At 56.3% G+C, this 17,784-nt stretch overlaps 2 protein-coding genes across 2 annotated transcripts in view; one reads left to right on the top strand and one right to left on the bottom strand.

Annotated features, from left to right (window-relative positions):
- Window positions 1–17,784, bottom strand: part of LOC107055315 — a 24,325-nt gene extending 6,541 nt beyond the window's left edge. The window contains exons 1-3 of the mRNA XM_040653238.1: window positions 17,728–17,784; window positions 13,564–16,177; window positions 10,307–10,429 (exon numbers count right to left, since the gene is read on the bottom strand). Coding sequence (XP_040509172.1) covers window positions 15,251–16,177; window positions 17,728–17,784 — 984 coding nt within the window. The 3' untranslated portion in view covers window positions 10,307–10,429; window positions 13,564–15,250. The remainder of the gene's footprint in view (window positions 1–10,306; window positions 10,430–13,563; window positions 16,178–17,727) is intronic.
- CCR7 (C-C motif chemokine receptor 7) lies at window positions 1,052–9,785 on the top strand. The gene is made up of 3 exons (NM_001198752.2): window positions 1,052–1,131; window positions 4,678–4,727; window positions 6,421–9,785. Exons 1-3 carry the CDS (start codon window positions 1,122–1,124, stop codon window positions 7,483–7,485), a joined length of 1,125 nt encoding a protein of 374 aa, NP_001185681.1. The 5' UTR covers window positions 1,052–1,121; the 3' UTR covers window positions 7,486–9,785.

Below are 17,784 nucleotides of genomic sequence, written 5' to 3'. Positions count from 1 at the left end.
GAGAGCTGCATTCTGCTGTGGGAAGCCACACGAGTGCAGGTGGCACTAATCAGTTGCACTAATGCAGTTCACCTGCTCCTTGCAATGCACTCCCCCATGTAACACCTATGCTGGTTGGCGTAAGACGGGCACTGCTGAGAGCCGGACACCAACTGCCCAGCGGGGGCTCTTGTAGCTGCTGGATACAGTTTGATGCAGAGTGTGTTATCTGTAGATCAGCTGAAGTACAATGTAGGTAGGACAGGGTTTCCTTTTCCTATTTCTCTGGTTATGTTTCTACTGGTGAGAAGAACATGTGAGAAGAACTGGTGAGAAGAGGCAGCGTCCAGCTCAGACAGCCACAAACCCACAGCCTGCAACACTGAGCCGCTGCCCTCAGGAATGGGATGAGCCAAAGGAATCCCTGCAGTGTGGGCTCCTCCTGGGCTCTGCTGAGCTTGGAGCTCTGCAGCAATGTGATGCTGGGGAAGGCACAGGACTGCAGATGTGCAAAACCTCTTAGAGGAAGGCAGTGTGCGCTGAGACTCAGCAGATAGTACAGCAAAAACACCAGAAAGCAGAAAGAGGTGGGGAAGCCCACTTGGTTCAGAGCCGCTGCTGATGCAGACAGGCAGAAGGGCTGCCCGATGGGACGGCTGCCACGTGGTGGGTGGACACCTTTCCTAGAAAGGGTTTCGTGGAGATGGGAAAGTTCCCTGTTTCCTGCAGCACCGCGCTCTGGCCGAGGAAGCAGACTCTGCTGCGGAAACTCTCCTCCTGTCCCTTTGCCACAGCCAAACCCTCACCTTCCCAATGCGCGCGGGATCTGCTTTGCTCCGCGAGCTCTCAGTACGGGCTGTGCGGACGCACGCAGCCCTCTGAGCACGCGCTGAGGAAGCACCTGAAGCGTGAGTGTGTGCAGGGAGCAGCGCAGCGGTCTGCCGCTGCTGAGAGCACGAGGAGGAGGAGGAGGAGGAGGGTCTGACTGTCAGGGCGCGTCACTGGGCTCTCGCCGAGGTGCAGGAAGTATAAAAGGCAGTTTCCCAAAGAGGGGCTCAGGCAGGAGCTGGCGCACACTCAGGCTGTGCTGTGCAGGTGATGCTCTCACCAGCACTGTGACTTTGGCTGTTAGAAACAAGACCATGGACGGCGGTGAGTACCTGCTCTGCCTTTGTCTTCGGCTTTATTGATAAGGACAATGCCCAAATCCATGCCCTGTGGCACAGGGATGAAGCATTTTAAGATTATTTAATATAACGGGGTTTAATTTTCCTCGTGTGTGCTGTGAACAGAAAGCCTCCGCCAAAGCTGTCTTCTCCACGAGCGCACAGATCTCAAGTCAATGTGCTTCCATGCCATAAAACAAAGGCAGCCTGGGGGGGATTTCAAGGAGGCTCTGCTGTCCAAAAGCCAGCGAGTTCTTCCCGTGTCATTCCTGCCTTTTTCTCATGTTTCTTTAAAAGACCTTCCGTCCCCTTGGTAATATTTCACTTCCATGGGTAAATCAAGGGATGGGAGCCTCCTCTTGGCTAAACCTCCTCGCTTACTGAAATTCCTGACTGAAAATCTTCACTGCAGCCACCAAATCCTGAGCCAATGCGAAAAGTGGGCTTTGCATTTACCTGCAGCTGGAGCAGCCTGAGCCGGGGCGCAGTGTGGGTCTGTAGTGCAGCAGAGCACCCCGCCAAGGGAGCGAGGCACTGCTCTTTGGCACGTGACGTCCCCGTTAGCACAGCAGGCACGAGACTTGTGTCTGCTCCTTGCACGTCTCACACTTTGTCAGCTCACACCCAGCTCTGCAGGCCTGGCTGGAGGATGTGCAGCACTGCTGCTGAGCAGATCCCAGCTGAGCCAATCACCTCTCCTATACGAGCCCCCAAAATTGACTTATCTCTGTTTATTCTGCTTCTTGAATCACTGTTTCCTAAGAGGGGTGGATTCAGATCATCAATGTGTCTGACAGAGATCTGAGTGTATGAAACAAACTGTACGACACCGCTCTGCTGCCCTCACTTCAGCACATCTTTCCTCTGTCTGCAGTGAGAAACGGGGGGGAAAGAAGGGGGAAACTGGCACTGAGCTGTTAACTGCCAAAAGTCATTATATTACTTAGGTATGATTAATCCTTCTCAGAAATATCCGGTTCTTTCCCCAAAAGCCAACGATGGTGATGGTGAAGAGGCACCAGAACCCCGTATGCGGGCAGATCTCAGCAGCACGTTTCTCACTGCCCACACGTGTGCTGAGGTGACCTCCGCGTGGCAGTCCTGGCCACAGGGAGCCAAAATTCCTTCACCTGTGAGGGTTTAATCAGAGCAGTTCTGCTCACCGTCTGCTCTGTGCGTGCAGCCCCGCTGCAGCCCTCCTCCCCAGCAGTGAGTTGGGGCCGCCATCTCCTCGCAGTTGATCCCATGGAAGCGGTGCTGAGGTTCTCCAGGGAGCAGAGCTGCCCATTGCACGGAGCAGTTCTTTGCTCTGTGATTCCCAGGGGCTGCAGCACAGCGATGCTCCCCTGAGCACCGCAGCAATGTGGCGGAGTGTTGCTGGGGGGTGGGGGCTCAGGGGGGGCTCTGGGGCACGTCCTGACTCACCGCATTGGTGTTTGCTGTCTCTTTATAAGGGAGGCTGCTGTTCCAACTGTTACGGGGACTTTTGAAGGGGTTTTTTTCTCAATATTTTGAGGAACGAAACTTAACGAAAATACCCACAGCCGAGAACTGCCAGCGGCCAGAAAACGTAAAGCTACCCCAAACTGCCTATTAAACTCCAAAGTGGGCCTCATTTCCTCTCTGCAGCCCATTCGCTTCTGCTCCCCTCTCCCTCCCGCCTGGCCCCGCGCTCCTGCAAGCACAGCACCAAGAAGTGAAGTCCCATCCTGATGTGAAAGTGGTGACTCAAGGACACGCTCAGAGAGACCACGAAGCTGCGCTGCCCCGTTCTGGCTTTGCAAATGTGTGAGCTGGGGCAAGGGATGGAAAGTGCAAGCTTTTTTTATACTGAAAATCATCTGACATTTAAGATACGTGAAACAGCAGCTGGGGGGGGGAAAGTGAAGCTCTCCAAAGGAATGACACCTCGCTGATCTGTTTGCAGATCGTTAGTTGAGTCACTCTGTTATCAGCCCTGCCTGTCAGGGCTTCAAAGGGTGGCGCTTTTGAAAAAGGGCTGCTCAGTGCTGCTGTGTCGGTGCCTTTTCAGGCGGGTCGGGGCCGGCGGGGCCCGGGGAGGGGAACTGCAGGGAGAGGTGGTGCTGCCCCCGAGAAACGCGCAGTGCGGCCGCAGCAGTGCGGCACCCGGAGGCACCGCGGCGGTGCGCCCTGCATGGGACGGGAGGGAGTCCGATCCAGGCGGTGTCCTCACCATGTGGGCCGGCGGCTGCTCCCCGCCTCCCTTCCACACAGCCTCTAGCAGTTCGTTATCTCTGAGGCTCCATCTCCCGAATAACGGCGGCCAGCAGAGGTAATCCCACCACCAGCAGGCATAACCCAATGCCAGCCCCTGGGAAGCCAGGCCAGTAGCTTGGTGGAGAACATCGCTCGGCATCAGCTGTTCTTTTGCCGGGGCAGTGACCCCATGATTGCAACCCAGGCACCTGAGGCTTATTAAACACGGGCAGAGGGTTTCAGCAGTCTGGGCTTCCAGCACATCCTCCTGGTCCAGCGCAGCACCAGGACAGGAACTGGCAGAGCAGGGAAGGGTGTGAAGGAGCTCTGAAGCAGCATACAGCAACCCAGAGCAGGGCTGTGTGTGGCTGCTGAGCACCGAGGGGCAAAGTGTTCAGGCAGACTCGCCTGGGGCAGTCAGCTCTGGGGAAGTGTGAAGCTCCGTGCCCACAGCAGCAGATGGCAGCTGTCCCTCGGAGAAGGACACTGCTCCTACCTGAGCAGGCAGGGCGCAGGCTTTCTCACAGCTGCCAGATATTCTTCTGGCTTCAGAAATTTTCGGTCACAACTGCCTGAGGTGGATGCTGGCATGTGCTTTAAATAGAGACAAGAGAAAGCTTTCACTGGCCTCTATGTCTCTATAAACCACAGCAGGAAGAGCTGTTGGTCTGAGATTGCTCTCATCATTGTCACATCTGGCTCTGAATTTAGTTTTCCTCCCAGCTGACACTGTGCTGCATCTCCATATCCAAAGGCAGCAGAAGCCAGCTCTGACATTTAGACAAGCAATAAATTTCAGGCAGCTTCAGCGCCGTACATCCTGCGGGGAGCAGAGCCTTCCTGATATGCAGTCTGGTCACCACGCTGTCAGGGAACAGCTGTGCCAAGCTGACTGCACTCACAGCTGTGTGGACACACATCGAGTGTGCTACACCCCCAGCTCGGAGCACAGGAGATGGGTTGCTGGCTGCCCCCTGCAAGAGCATGGAGCTGTCGGCCTGGGGGGGGGAGGGAGGAGAGGAGGAAAGAGAAAGAAGTCTGCAGTAAAAATGGTTACACGATGCTAATTTTCTTCAGCTATCAGATGAGGATGCAGAGGCCGGGCTTCTGAGATTCAATCAGTGCTCTGACAGTGGCTTGCTGCACGACCCTGGGTTATCCTGTGAGCATCTTCACCGCCTTTTTTGTCTGTGCAGCTGCAGGGAGCTTTGCAGAGTTCAGAATGCCACAGCCAAGCATGCTGCTGCCGCTGTTCTTCAAGCAGCACGTGGAAATCCCAACCTGACTACTAACACGGTGCCTTCTTCTTCCCCAGGTAAACAGCTGAGGGTCACCATCGCTTTCAGCCTTCCTCTCATTTTTCAGGTAAGACGTTGAAAACAATGTTGTTGAAATGCAGCTGCCTTTGTGTTGTGGGTAAAGAGATATCTCAGAGACTTTGACAGGCAAAACAGCCACCCACAGCCCTGGAGAGACCCGTGGGCACACGGCTGCTCACTCATAACCCAGCGCCCGCAGGTGGGCGGTGAGAGCAGGGCTAAAACAAGAGGGAAAACAAACAAAAGGAATGACAACAACGAAAGAACAGAAACAACGGTACAAACAGATCTTAGGGCAGCGGCTGTTGGGACCGAGTCCCATTCTCACAACGAGGTGTGTTTTCAGTAAGGGACCAGGCAGCACACGCACAGTGCTTGTGCAAAGCAGCCCACGGCTCCTCGGTGGGTGCCCTCAGCTCCTGGTCCCAGCGCTGCGCTTTGGCGGTGTCAGTGCTGAAGAGCTGATGCGCCCAAGCAAAGCGCCCACCCTGCTCCACCTTCTCTTGCTCAGAGCCCACGTGAAGCAGGAAGGAGGAGCTGAATGCTGTGACCTGCTCCTGAACTGCAGGCCTGGCCCCCAGCGCTCACGCTCCTGCAACCACAGCAGCAGCCTCAACCGCGCCACAGTCCCTGGCTCAGCTGCCCGGGGCGCAGAGAGGCCTGCAGGCTGCTCTCCCCTTTCACTTCTGGTGGCATGCCTCCAGATTGCACGCAGGATGTGGTGAAAGCCAGGCCTGCCTGAGACGGAGCGTGCTGAGAGATTCGGTGATAAGGGGCGGAGGTATCCAGGGGAAACCTTTCATCTCCGAGCAATGGGGAGAAGGTTCTGGAGACCAATGGCTCACGGAAAGCAGGGCAGAGACACCGCAGGCTCACTGTGCCCTGTTGAGCGTGGCAGTGTAGGAAGATGAAACGAGAATAATCAGAGCTGCGATCAGGGGCTGTGAATGAGATGCCGGCAGCCCGTCCATGTCAGCACAGTAACGATTTCCTGCTTTGCTCGCTGTGTTTCCCCACAATTTCATTGACACCTCTATTCACTTAGCAGAAACTACAGCCGGGGCAGGCAGAGAAGCTCTGGCTTTGCCCCCCAGCAGAGCCCTTTGCTTGCAGCCCCACTCCCTGCAGGCTCAGCCCTGGTGGGAGCGAGGGAGGAGGAGGCCCAGGGAGCCAGGAGAAGCCCGGGGCTCACAGTGCCAGGGTGCTGATGGCCATGAGCAGCAGCTGCACTGCTGCTGGCACTGCCACAAGAAGAGCACGTGAGCAACAGGAGTGTCTCAGATGGGGAAGGGAGGTGAAACTGAAGCTAGAAAATGCCTAACAAGTAGACTCAGCCAAGAGGAAGTTTTGCTGAGGGAAGGAGAACACCAAAGGCCGTGTTCTTTTTCCTATTTCATCTAACAACTGACTGTACATACCACTGTGTTTGGGTCATTCTGGATAACAGCCACACGTTCTCGAGTTTTCAGGCTATATTGGTTGCACACCAACTTTTCTTGCTGAATTCCCATGATGAGCCCCCAGGAAACCCAAACCCCACACATTTATCCACGTTCCCAGCCATGAGACCTTGCCAACTCTGCTCATGATGGGAACTCCCTGGGACATCCCTGGCCACGGCTGGGTGCTGCTGCTGTGCAGACTGATATCGGTCCCCCACTGGAAACCACCCACTGAGGGGCAGAGGCCGCGCACCCCCAGTACCTGTCTCAACGGGCTTTCTTCCTTCCCTGTTCTAGTTCTGTGCTGGGAACAACGTCACCGACGACTATGACGCCAACACCACCATTGACTACAACATGTTTGAGATGATGTGTGAGAAGAAGGAGGTCCGTGATTTCCGTGCTGCCTTCCTCCCAGCCATGTACTCCCTCATCTGCTTCACAGGGCTGCTGGGAAATGGGCTGGTGATGCTCACCTACATCTACTTCAAGCGGCTGAAGACCATGACAGACATCTACTTGCTGAACCTGGCCCTGGCAGACATCCTGTTCCTGCTGACCCTCCCATTTTGGGCCACAAGTGCAGCCACGTTCTGGTGTTTTGGAGAATTTGCCTGCAAAGCAGTCTACTGCATCTGCAAAATGAGCTTCTTCAGCGGGATGCTGCTCCTGCTGTCCATCAGCATCGACAGGTACTTTGCCATCGTTCAGGCTGCCTCGGCCCACCGCTTCCGTCCCCGAATGATATTCATTAGCAAAGTCACGTGCATCCTCATTTGGCTCCTGGCCTTCGTTCTCTCCATCCCCGAGCTGGTTCACAGTGGTGTAAATAACTATGACAGCCATCCCCGGTGCTCCATCATTGCCAGTGACTTGCAGACTTTCAGCACTGGCATCAAAGTGTCCCAGATGGTTTTTGGCTTCTTAGTTCCCCTGGTGGTCATGTCTGTCTGCTACCTCATCATTATCAAAACGTTACTCCAGGCCCGAAACTTTGAGAAGAATAAAGCCATCAAGGTGATCATTGCGGTGGTCATCGTCTTCGTCGTCTTCCAGCTGCCCTACAACGGTGTCATGCTGGCCAAGACCATCTCAGTCTTCAACAACACCAGCTCATGCGACGAGAGCAAGAAGCTGGACATGGCAGACGATGTGACCTACACTCTAGCCTGCTTCCGATGCTGCCTCAATCCCTTCCTCTATGCCTTCATAGGCGTCAAATTCCGCAACGACCTCTTCAAGCTCTTGAAGGAGCTGGGCTGCCTGAGCCAGCAGCGCCTCTGGCAGCTGTCCTCCTGCCGGGAGAGCAAGAGGTTTTCCTTTGCCATGGAGACAGAGACAACTACCACCTTCTCCCCATGAGGAGAGGTCCAGGGAGGCTGAAGGCCGGTGTCGTTTTGTACATTGCTTCTATTTTGAATTACTGATAGAGGAAGACTTGCCATTACTTTAGAAAGGGCAGCTGTGAGAGGAAGACCAAAGAACCTTTCCATATCTCAGTCAACAAGCATTGCTATCCAATGTTTTCATGGACGGAGAGACTTCAATACAAACTGTGACTAACAGTGAAGGGAGAGGGAGACCAGTGAGCTCAGGATTCATCATGCCATTTCACCCTTATTTCCTAGCCCAAATCAGAAATGCTCAAAATGGCACATTTGCATTAAAAGCAACAAATAGGAAGAGAAGTGGACATACGTGCTACAGAATTACTTGTTCAGAGCTGGATTTCCAAGAGCACTGTCCTCGCTTTGCGTGTTGCATTTAATAAGCCTTCCTGTTGCTCTTCCACACGTACAGAAATGATGCTCAGTGCACTGATGCAGCACTGAAGACAGAACAGCTCAGCAGCCCCAGGCTTCCAACGCAGCACAACGTGCAGTGTAAGCTGTCCTATCCCAGCATAGGACTCAGCTCTGCCTTCCTCCAGAGACAGTGAGAAAGTTACAGAACCAATACTGAATTCATACATATAATGTTCATGATTTCAATAACTGCATGTTGTTGTAGCATCTCAGGTTTGTCCACTTCCCTTCTGCCTGCAGAACAACATTTGGTGTTTCAGCTCCTAAGGAATAATGCTTATTGCCTCCCAGTGTTTACTTGCACTCTTTGGGAATGCTGCTTCACTTTGGCAATACAGTCTTCTTCAGCTTCTGAAAGGGCACCTGCCTGCATGAGGGCTGAAGCAGAGCTAGCTAGCATAGCTTAGATTCCAAGTTTTGCACAGAGGAGTTATTTACAGGTACCAAAGAGCTGAGGCCTCCCCGCTCACCAGCCACACAAACCTGAACCAAGAAAAGACACTTCAGTGACAGGAACTTAAACATGATTTTAGCAGCCAGTCCTTCAGCCTGTCCTCACCTCAGCCTTACTTTCTGGCACACCAAGGGAGCCTTTAACCAATGTGCCTGATGTGAAGGGCTGTGTTTTGGCAGAGTACTGCCAGAACGCTCAGCATCCAAGCCCAGGGCAAGTCTGAATATCTTTCTTCGTGCAAGACTTAGATGAGAACAAAGCTGTGCCCATGGTCTGACCGCTGCAGTGCGTCAGAATCCAAAGCTTGCTCCTCTCCAGCCGTATCAGCTGTGTGGACACAGCCTGCTGATTGTCACGTACATGTGGGAGCTTTCTGTGCTATTGCTTGCTGACCTCAAGAGATAATACCGCACGCGTGGGTTTTCTTCTCCCTTACCAACCACTGTGTCTTTCTAGAAGAACTTTAGCAGCTGTCTTTTTTATAAGTCAGATATGTATTTCACTTATAAGCTACTGAAAATGTGCATTCATTTAGCATTCATGCTGTCACTTCTAATCACGATGCCATTCACTGCAGTTTGATTTAAGCGCAGAGGACAGTCACGTGTTGCAGATCACTGCCAGGGTCACATACCTGGAAGGAACATGGCAGCTGAACTGATGATTGCCATGGAAAACACAGCCTTGAAAGGAAGCCTTGGACGGGATGGCAGCGGCGCATTGACCAAAGGATGACCAAAGGACATCCGAACCTCAGCTGGGGAGCGGCTGCTGCAATCCTCTGTGCATCTGTTAGTGATTTGCGAGCTCTGCTCCCCACAGCACACAGCCCTCCCCAGATCCAGACACCGTGGCAGAATTCCTTGTCATGGACTGCTGGCAGAGACCCAATGCGGTGGATGCACCCAACCCCACCTCCCACAGCAGCGGTTGGACAGCTCTGATTTGTGTACCTGTGAGGCACATTCCCGTGGCCATACAGAGCCATGCAGGGCAAACACATCCTTACAGCCACTTCCTTCTGGAGCACTCACAGAAACACTTGCAGTGACACAGGGAACTCTGCATCACAGCTCAAAAAACACGACGCAATCAGCCTTCGGAACCCAACGGCAGTTTCTGAGGTGCTGTCAGGGACACAGCTGCCCACCACCGCCTCAAAAATGCTTCCCAGAGCAGCTGATTTGGGGTGTGGGGTTTCGCCACGGGCTGAATTCAGGAGAAAAGCACTGCTCTGAATAACCCGTCTACACTGAATGGCGATCCCACCCTCCTGTTCCAAACGTTTTCTTTTATAATGCCCATTTAACATGCACAGTAAATGCTGCTTCTCAATCATATTAAAGGGGGGTTAAGACTGGCACACCAAATAGCCCTTTGTCCTTGTTTTCCTCCTATGTTTCTTACTCAGGCAAAGAAAAGCTGACCAGAGTAAGGAACAGCCATCATAGGCTCCTCTTCGTTTTCTTCACCAGTAACAAAGTACTCTTAATGTATACCCATATGTGTAAAGCTGCTTTTCATAGAAACAGTTAATAAGTACATGAATGTACCCTGAGATACACTGCTTTCACTGGATCTGTTTATGCAAAGCCCATCCCATAACTTATTCTAGCAGGGAAAACTGTGTCACCAAAACTCACAATTGGACCCGCAGCCCTTTAACAGAAACCATTTCCTTCCCAGAAATGCGACAACTGGACATATTCTGTATAGGGAAACGTGCAGCTGCCTTTGTAAGAATGGGAAACCAAAGCAGCATCTGAGACAGCTGCATGGGGTGCCTCCTCTGTGGGACAGCGGGGAGATGAAGGCTGCTGCCAGATGGACCCCACGGCCCGAAGCCGGGGCTCTGCAGTGCAGCCCGAGGGCTGACCGTGTGTTGCTACTCACTGGAAATAAATTATGACCATTTTGAAACTACCTTTGCTTTTTCCTCGTGTGTTTCCTCGCGGGGCGGATCCGGTGTGTAACGCAGCTCATCTCACGTCCTTCTGGACTGGCCAGGAGCTGTTTGTTATCACCCCGGCTTTGTATCAGCACTGCTCTGCAGGGCAAAATAAAAACAAAGTGTGTAAGCAGCCTAATTAAAAAAAAACAAAGTTGGTTTACTAATTATAAAGCAAAGAAGTCAGACATGGGTTTAGAAGTGGTGCCTATCCTTGTTTTTACTCTCAGTGCAATTGTCCTCCACTGTTCCAGCACCGGCTGTACCTGGTGGTTATACATACAAAAAGCCTTCGTATTAAAAGAGTCAGTAACAAAAACATCACAGTGCCGTGAAGTGCTCACAGGAAGAGGGAAAACTGCTCCCAGGGCTCAGCGCGAGCAGCACAGCAGCAGCTGCTGCACGAGATGTCCGTGCAACACAGCCTGCCTCCCCAGCAGGACCACCTGCAGCACCAGCGGCTCTTCCTCGCGGTGCACAGAGGCAGTCGTTGTCCTTCCCAAAAACTGCCCTGCAGCTGCAACGGTGGAATCGAAGAGCAGAGCAGAGCTGCGGAGGGAAGTCTTTGTCGCCACACAAAAGAGCGAGCTGGAGTCAGTGAGGCAAACAAACCCTAAAAATAATGCACGTGGGTGATGAGGAAGGGTGGTGGCACTCCGCGGCAGTCAGAATAGACGAGGGTGGGCCATGGTTTCCTCTCCCCATCTCTTCTTTTATATGGAAAAATAAACCAACGTCCCATTCTCAGGGCGGAGGTGTCGGAGGTTGGGGAAAAACCTCTTCCATGGGCAGTAATGGCCCCCAGGTGCTTCACCTCTGCTGACCCGCAGCACTCTGCTGCCTGCCCTCCCCTCCATCCCACACCAGCACTCCTCCCTTCCCAGCTGAGTCGCTGCAGGGTGGCTGAGGTCTCAGTGCCCCCTCCTTATTCCATCACAGGGATAAAAACACCACTTTGCCCAAGCAGCCATTAGGAGCACCCAGCTGCATTCTGGTGCCACGCATAGGAGCGTCCCCACCCTCGTGCTGAAAGAGGAAAGCCGTCCCAACACGCTCAGATGCTTCAGATGGGGAGTTTTCAAGCAGGCACACGCACGGCCCTGAGTTGCAGCCCAGCCTATTTTCAAGCTGCGTGAAAAGTTGGTTTTCACTTTCACCTTCCAGTACGACCCCGGCTCTCCACAGAGCTCAGAGTGCAACCGGAGCAGGGAGGCAAACCCTGTTAGGTGAACACCGCCTGCCATTGCCTCAGAACTCTTCTTCAGGTCTCGACAAGCACGGAGGCTTTGGGTTCACCTCCACCACACGCACGGTGGGTTCAGAGCCAGTCAAGGTGACCTCATGTATTTGTCATTGCTGAACCCATGCAAATCCTCAGCTTGCAGGAACTGAAACTCCTAGCTTACCTTCTTGCTACTTTGGTTTTTTTTTTTTTAATTCAGTTGTCTAAAATAAGATAGCAAGCAGATATTTACTTTCCTTCCTTTGCTGACAAGCCATTACACAAACCTGCATTTCTGGGTGCTGATATGCCTGGCTGGGAAATTTCCGTGACTAAAGACCACATCTAACAGCAAAATCATCCTGCAGAGGGAAAGGCCCAAATCACCTCCAGTGCCACAGGGAACCCAAAGAGCCTCCCGGGATCCCAAGTCTGCACACATCTGGCTATCAAAGCCAGAGCTTCTATGGATCCCGGCTCTTCCTTCTGCAGCCAGGAGCTTGCTCTAAAATCCACTGAAAGCAACAGAAACTCCTGACCGGTCTTTGTGCTGGGCTGGGAGCTGGTATGAATTCTTCATGCTGTGCAACACAAGAGGAGGCAGAATCCCAACAGATGCATACCCACAACCACGTGTAGTTCTGAGAACAACGCAGGGAAGAGCAGCCACTGACTGCGTTCATCCCGAGGGGCAGAGAGCTTCACTGGCTCTGCCAGAAGAGCAGATGAGTTCCATGTGTGTCTGCTAAGGCCCAAAAGCCCCAGGCTGCTGCAGAAGCGCCGTGCCGGGAGTGCTGCAGGCTGTGCCTGTGCTGCAGGCAGTGGAGCTGCGCTCCTCTGGGACAAAACCCCCACTTACACCACTTGAGCCAACAGCTCCGTGAGGCTGAAACGTACTGCTCCACAGCTCTAAATGTGCACCCAGTAACACACAACGTTTTCACCAGTGCAGATGTCTCACAAGTCAAAGTGCCTCATCCAAGGACCCTAAGCTGTCATTCCCAAGAAACACCGCTGCTTTTGTGTGTTTCTCACACCCAGCAAAGGCATCGGATTTCCCACCCGACCGTCTGACAGAAAGATGCTGATTTAGACATACAAAAAGCAGTGTTTGACCAGATGGCACCCATTACTTCCCCCGATTCTGATCCCGTTGGCTTTGTGTGGGCTACAAATCCAACGTAGGCATGCTGGTTTACCAACGTGAATTACAGGGAAAGCAGATATTCCCACCCTCAGCCTCCACCAGGCACACACAGCGCCGGGGCAGTGCGGACGGGGCTCCACGGCCCCCCATTCCCTCTGCCTTCCCCCCCACGTAGCACAGCCGGCCCATGCAGCCTGGGAGGCTCTGGCAGCACGCCCATTGCTTTGCATCTTATCAGCAGGGCATCTGACATCTACATGCGAACGTTACCGTGCAAGGAGGTGTGAACGCACACGTGCTCAGGTCTGCGTTTGTCTCCCAGCAGAACTGGTTTCAGACTCCGGGGGCTATGGCAGCAAAATTAAACGCCACCAGAGCTGCACAAATGAAAGCTCGTGTTTTCAGGGGAGCGCTGACTGATCCCCTTCGAGATAACAAGTTTCTTCTTCTAACTTGTGGCCACACCGAGCAGTGAGAAAGAATCTCTACCCCCGTGCCAGGGCGGGGAGGGGGAGAAGGAAAAACAAGTCTCTTTCTGGATGACTAACACAGCCAGCAGCCACTGCCACCCTGCAGCTTCAACAGGGAGTTACACAAAGCTCCTTTGAAGAGGTTAACACGTTCTCAGTTGATGCTCTCTGCATCACCAGAGGGTCACAGGTAGCTGCGGTGCTCGTGCTCACACTTCAGGAGCTGACTGCACGCAGAGGTAACCTTCACCAGAAGTCACAGCGCTGTGCTCTGACACACAGCTTCCACCAGGCTGGGATGGGGTGGCAGCGGGGCCGGCAAACAAACGGACCCTCATAAGAGCCACCAAAATGTCTCTGCTGCCAGCAGTTGCTGGCGGGGCTCCACACTCACCTGCAGTTGAGCAGCCAATGGCCAAGCAGTGCTGCAAGGTGTACCACCGGAGGCTGCTTTGGAGCGTGCTGCCAGTAACAAACAGCAGAGAAGGTCTCCCAGCCATCAGAAGCGACGTGAGATGCCATCAGACCGTGCGTCCTCAGCTGGGTGCCGTGTCTGGGGCACAGTGTGGGCTGCAGCCATTGGATGTGCATGGCCCAACTGCAGCAGCACAGCTCCTGCCTACCGGAGCACAGAGACAACGCACTGTGGGGCATCAGTGCTGCAGGAAAGCTGCCCCATGGTGGGGGCTTCTGGCCTCTGCTCGCCCCAGAGACCTCCTGAGCTGCCACGGTCCACACCAGCACGGCCAGGAGCAGACGGCTCCGTGCACCACACAACTCGTGTCTCCACGGGGAGGCTCTGACTTTCTCCCGTGGGGTCGCAGCCCGTCCGGACAAAGCACGCAGGGCACAAAAGGAGCCTTTCCTCACAAAGCGTTTCCTTCTGCAGCCGTGTGAGGTTTGTCGGTCGCGGCACACGGCCCGAACCACGAGCAGACCGGACAACAACAGCCGTTTCTTTGAGAGATGCTGACACCGTGTGGGAAAGGCTGGGAAGTGCTGCGGCACGGGCGGCACCGCGCAGCTCCCAGCGCAGCCCGGGGGGTCCGGGGAGAAAAGCCGGAACGCTGTTCTTCCGAAACAGAGGAGGGGGCTCAGGAAAGCCGGCAGCAGTTCAGTCACACCGAAGCGCTCTGCGGGCAGTCAAGCTCGGTTTCATTTAGACGGACTGGGAGCACTTTTGACAGGGCCTGGATTCGTGCTGAAATGTAACCTGCAGAAGATTTTGCCGCCTCCACGTCAACTTCAAACGCACCCACTGCAGAACGAACCCCCCCGGCTCCACGTGGGCCGGCTCTGATGATGCCTCTTTCTTCCGTCTGCACCGAAGTCCTTTCTTTGCGGCTTTCAGCAGCAGTGAGACGAGCAGAAAGGAGGAGTGCTGCTCCGTGGGGGCAGCTGGGCTCCACCTGGCAGGGACGTCCCCGCAGCCCCCGCGCTGAACACGCAGTGCCATCAGATGCGCTATCGAGGGAAGTTCCCCGTCGCCCTCACACAAAACGCTTCGATTTGCCGTCCTCCGGGCCGCAGCTCCCCGCACAAAGCGGGATGCACACGGCCGGCCGCGCAGCCCCTTCCCGACGTCAGTCCTGTCCTCTGTCCGCCGTGAGCCGGCAGAAAAGCAGCAGCGCGATGATAAACGGACGGCGCGGCGGTGCGCGGGGCCCGGCTGCAGCAGATCAGCTCAGGACCCGCACGGGTGCGGCCCTTCGGGTCCGTGAGGGCTGCCGACAGAGCGCCCAGGCTGTGCCGTGAGTGTGGGTCGCTGGAAGGGCGGCTGCGAGCGGCACCACGCGCAGGGCCGGGCACGGCACCGAAACGGGAAATGAATCTAAAGACTTCCGAGCCCGGCGGGCAGCGCAGAGCTCGCAGGATGGCAGACAAACACACGCGTGTCTGTTAAGGCCATCCGTCGGTCACGCGGCTCCGCTCCGCACGGCCGGCGGGTCGCTGCACGGCCGGGCACGGCTGCGGGACGGCCTCTGACCGCGGGGGGGCGCCCTCCCCACAGCCGGGAGCCGCGACGGCGTCGCGCGTTACGTGCGGCCGCCTCCACGTGCGGAGCAGCGCGCGGGCGCCCTTCACCCCCCACCGCCAACGCCGCTGCCGCGCGGCGCCCCCCGGCGAGGAGCGCGCGGAGCTCCCGCGTCACGTGACCGCGCAGAGCGGCTCCGGACGGCGGGGCGGAGCCGCGCCCCCCCCTCCCCGCTTTGCGTCCTTCCCCGCAGCTCCGCGGCGCTCCTCCCGCCGTCCGCGCGGTGGCGCTGCGGAGCTCCGCTTCCATTCCCGCTGAGCGCGCCGCGGTTGACGGGAGCGGGAGCGGAACGCGGCACCGCCGCCGCTGCGGCGCACAGAGGGGCCTTCAGCGCGCCGCGGGGCGCCCTCCGCCACGCGAAGGAGCGGAACACAACGCGGCCGAGCGCCCGTTCCGGGCGTGCAGCGCGGGGCAGCGGGCGGAGCCCCGCAGGGATGGAGCGCCGCCGGAGCTGTGCCCGCAGGGGGTGTCTGAGCGCGCTGAGAACGGCGCGGAGGCGCCGCTGATCCACGCGCTGCTTTTCCTCCCTCCCGGGACGGCTGCGGCTCCTTTCAGCCCGTGGGCGGCCCCCTCTCCCGCAGCCCCGAAGTGGGTCGGGCAGCTGTGGGGCTCCCGCAGTGCGGAGGAGCCGCGATGTGCGCCTTCCCAGCCGCGTCCCCTCCTCTCCTGGGCAGTTCTCATCGCGGGAGCGGTGATGGCTTTGCCCGCACCAAAACAGAATGTTGTGCCCCGCTGGTGCCCGCCTGCCCTGCACGGGGTGAGAGGCACCAATGCTTTGCTGATATCTGTGCTGGGAGCTGCGGTGGCCGGGCAGTGCAGTGAGAGCCCGTGGCGTCCCTGCAGAGCCCGAGATGAAGGCAGAGGCCGGGCAGGCCCTGGGGAGGGCGCACGGAGCGCCCGGCCTGCGGGTGTGAGCCGCCGCCGCCAGGCACAGAATGGCCTCAGCGTGACAAACGTCAGCAGCTGTGAGCGGCTGCCAGGCAGACGAACCGTGGAACCGCTGTCTGAGGGCTCAGTGGAATGTGAGCTGTGCGGGAGCCCACCCTGGCTGTGTTGCTGTGGATGGAGCACCTCTGGGAATCCCTGCTCAGCGATGTGTGCCATGCTGCAGTGTGTCCCGTGGGGTGATGCCGTGTGGGGACGGACCCCGGAGCGCATCTCAGCTCTCCCACCGTCAGCGCAGCCCCTGAGCAGTGTGTGGTCCCCACTGTCTCCCATCCCTGATGGCTCCATCCCAATGAAGCATGCAATAATAGCCCATTCTTCCACCCCTTGGCTGCTGCACCCATCCGGAGGCCCTCCATACACACTGGCTCTACCTTTCCCCTTCCTGTGCCGTCACTTTTGTTCCTGCTCCCCCCAGCTATTATCAACAAAAGCTGTAATTAGTGCTGCTCCCTGTGCCCGGAATCCTCTTCCCATCCCTGTTGCTGTAGGGCTCATGGGTTTTCCGTTGAGCAAATATGGATACAATCCACTTCAATTGCCAACCCCTATCAGCTGCTGGCGTGGGGCACTGCAGCGTGGGCAAACAGTGCTGAGATAGAGAGGAAAAGCAAGTGTGGAAAGCAATTGTTCTCGCTGGCTTCACCTTGATAACAAAGACGCCAGCTCCAAGACAAAGGCTGTTCACGGTTCCCTGCCCTGGGGCTGCAGCGGTGTCATTCCTTGAAAAGGGAAAATTGATGGTATGGGCTTCAAACGCAGCTCTGCAGGACGGCGATGGCCGCTGCTCAGGCAGGGCGAGGGGGCTGCGTTTGATTCCCTTCATGAACGACGGGAGAGCTCAGACATGTCTCCCTCCGGAGGAGAAAACTTTGCCGTTGTAGTTTAGCTGAAAGCTGTCACCAGCTGCACCCCGAGCTCATGCCTCCTTGCAGCACTGTCTGCAGCAACGAGAGGTTTCTGGGGCACACGCACACACACGTGCAGCTGCTCCAGGAGCACAGTGTGCATCCAGGGCATGGGACAGAGGTCTGCTCCCGCCCTCCCCAGGCCCATCCATGGGTATCCCCGGTGCTGCCGGGCACGGCGGGGGCTGGAGCTGCAAAAATCTGCCTCTGAGGTGCGGAAAACAAAAAGTCCTTTTTCCATAAAAGGCGGCTGAGCTCAACCCGGGGAGCCGCGGGGCTGCGTCAGCGCTCTGCGTAAGGAGCTCCGAGCGGAGCTGACTCACCTGCTGCTGGCAAAGGAGGCGCTGACGGCACAGATGTGGGGCTGCTGGGGGGCGCCGGGGGCCGCCTGCACCAGCCTGGGGTCCCCACCATCACCAGCATCACCCAGCGCTCTGTGCCCGGCGTTGCTGTGGGTATTTCATTTCCACGAGTGGGCATTTCAGTGCTCAGCGCCTTTCCTTCTATTTTGCAGCCCTTGGGGCGGTAGGCGCTCTCCTGCTGCAGCCTGCCCTGCCTTGGGGCACTGCTGCCATGCATCAACAAGGGGGGACAGGGGATGTGGGGCAGGACTGCAGGCACTGGGCACGGACTGCAGCACAACGTCCCGCCCGGGGCGCTCCTTCTCTACCTTCTCTCCACATCTGCACACGTGAATTCCAGGGAAGCGCTCCCAGGTCTTATTCAT

The sequence above is a fragment of the Gallus gallus genome, chromosome 27, assembly GCF_016699485.2.
Source record: "Gallus gallus isolate bGalGal1 chromosome 27, bGalGal1.mat.broiler.GRCg7b, whole genome shotgun sequence".
In the NCBI taxonomy this organism is placed as follows: domain Eukaryota; kingdom Metazoa; phylum Chordata; class Aves; order Galliformes; family Phasianidae; genus Gallus; species Gallus gallus.
This window is presented reverse-complemented; position numbering and strand designations above follow the sequence as displayed.

Coding starts and splice junctions, on each gene's coding strand:
- CCR7 (NM_001198752.2), top strand. Junction 4,728..6,420: donor GCCTTCCTCTCATTTTTCAG/GTAAGACGTTGA, acceptor TCCCTGTTCTAG/TTCTGTGCTGGGAACAACGT.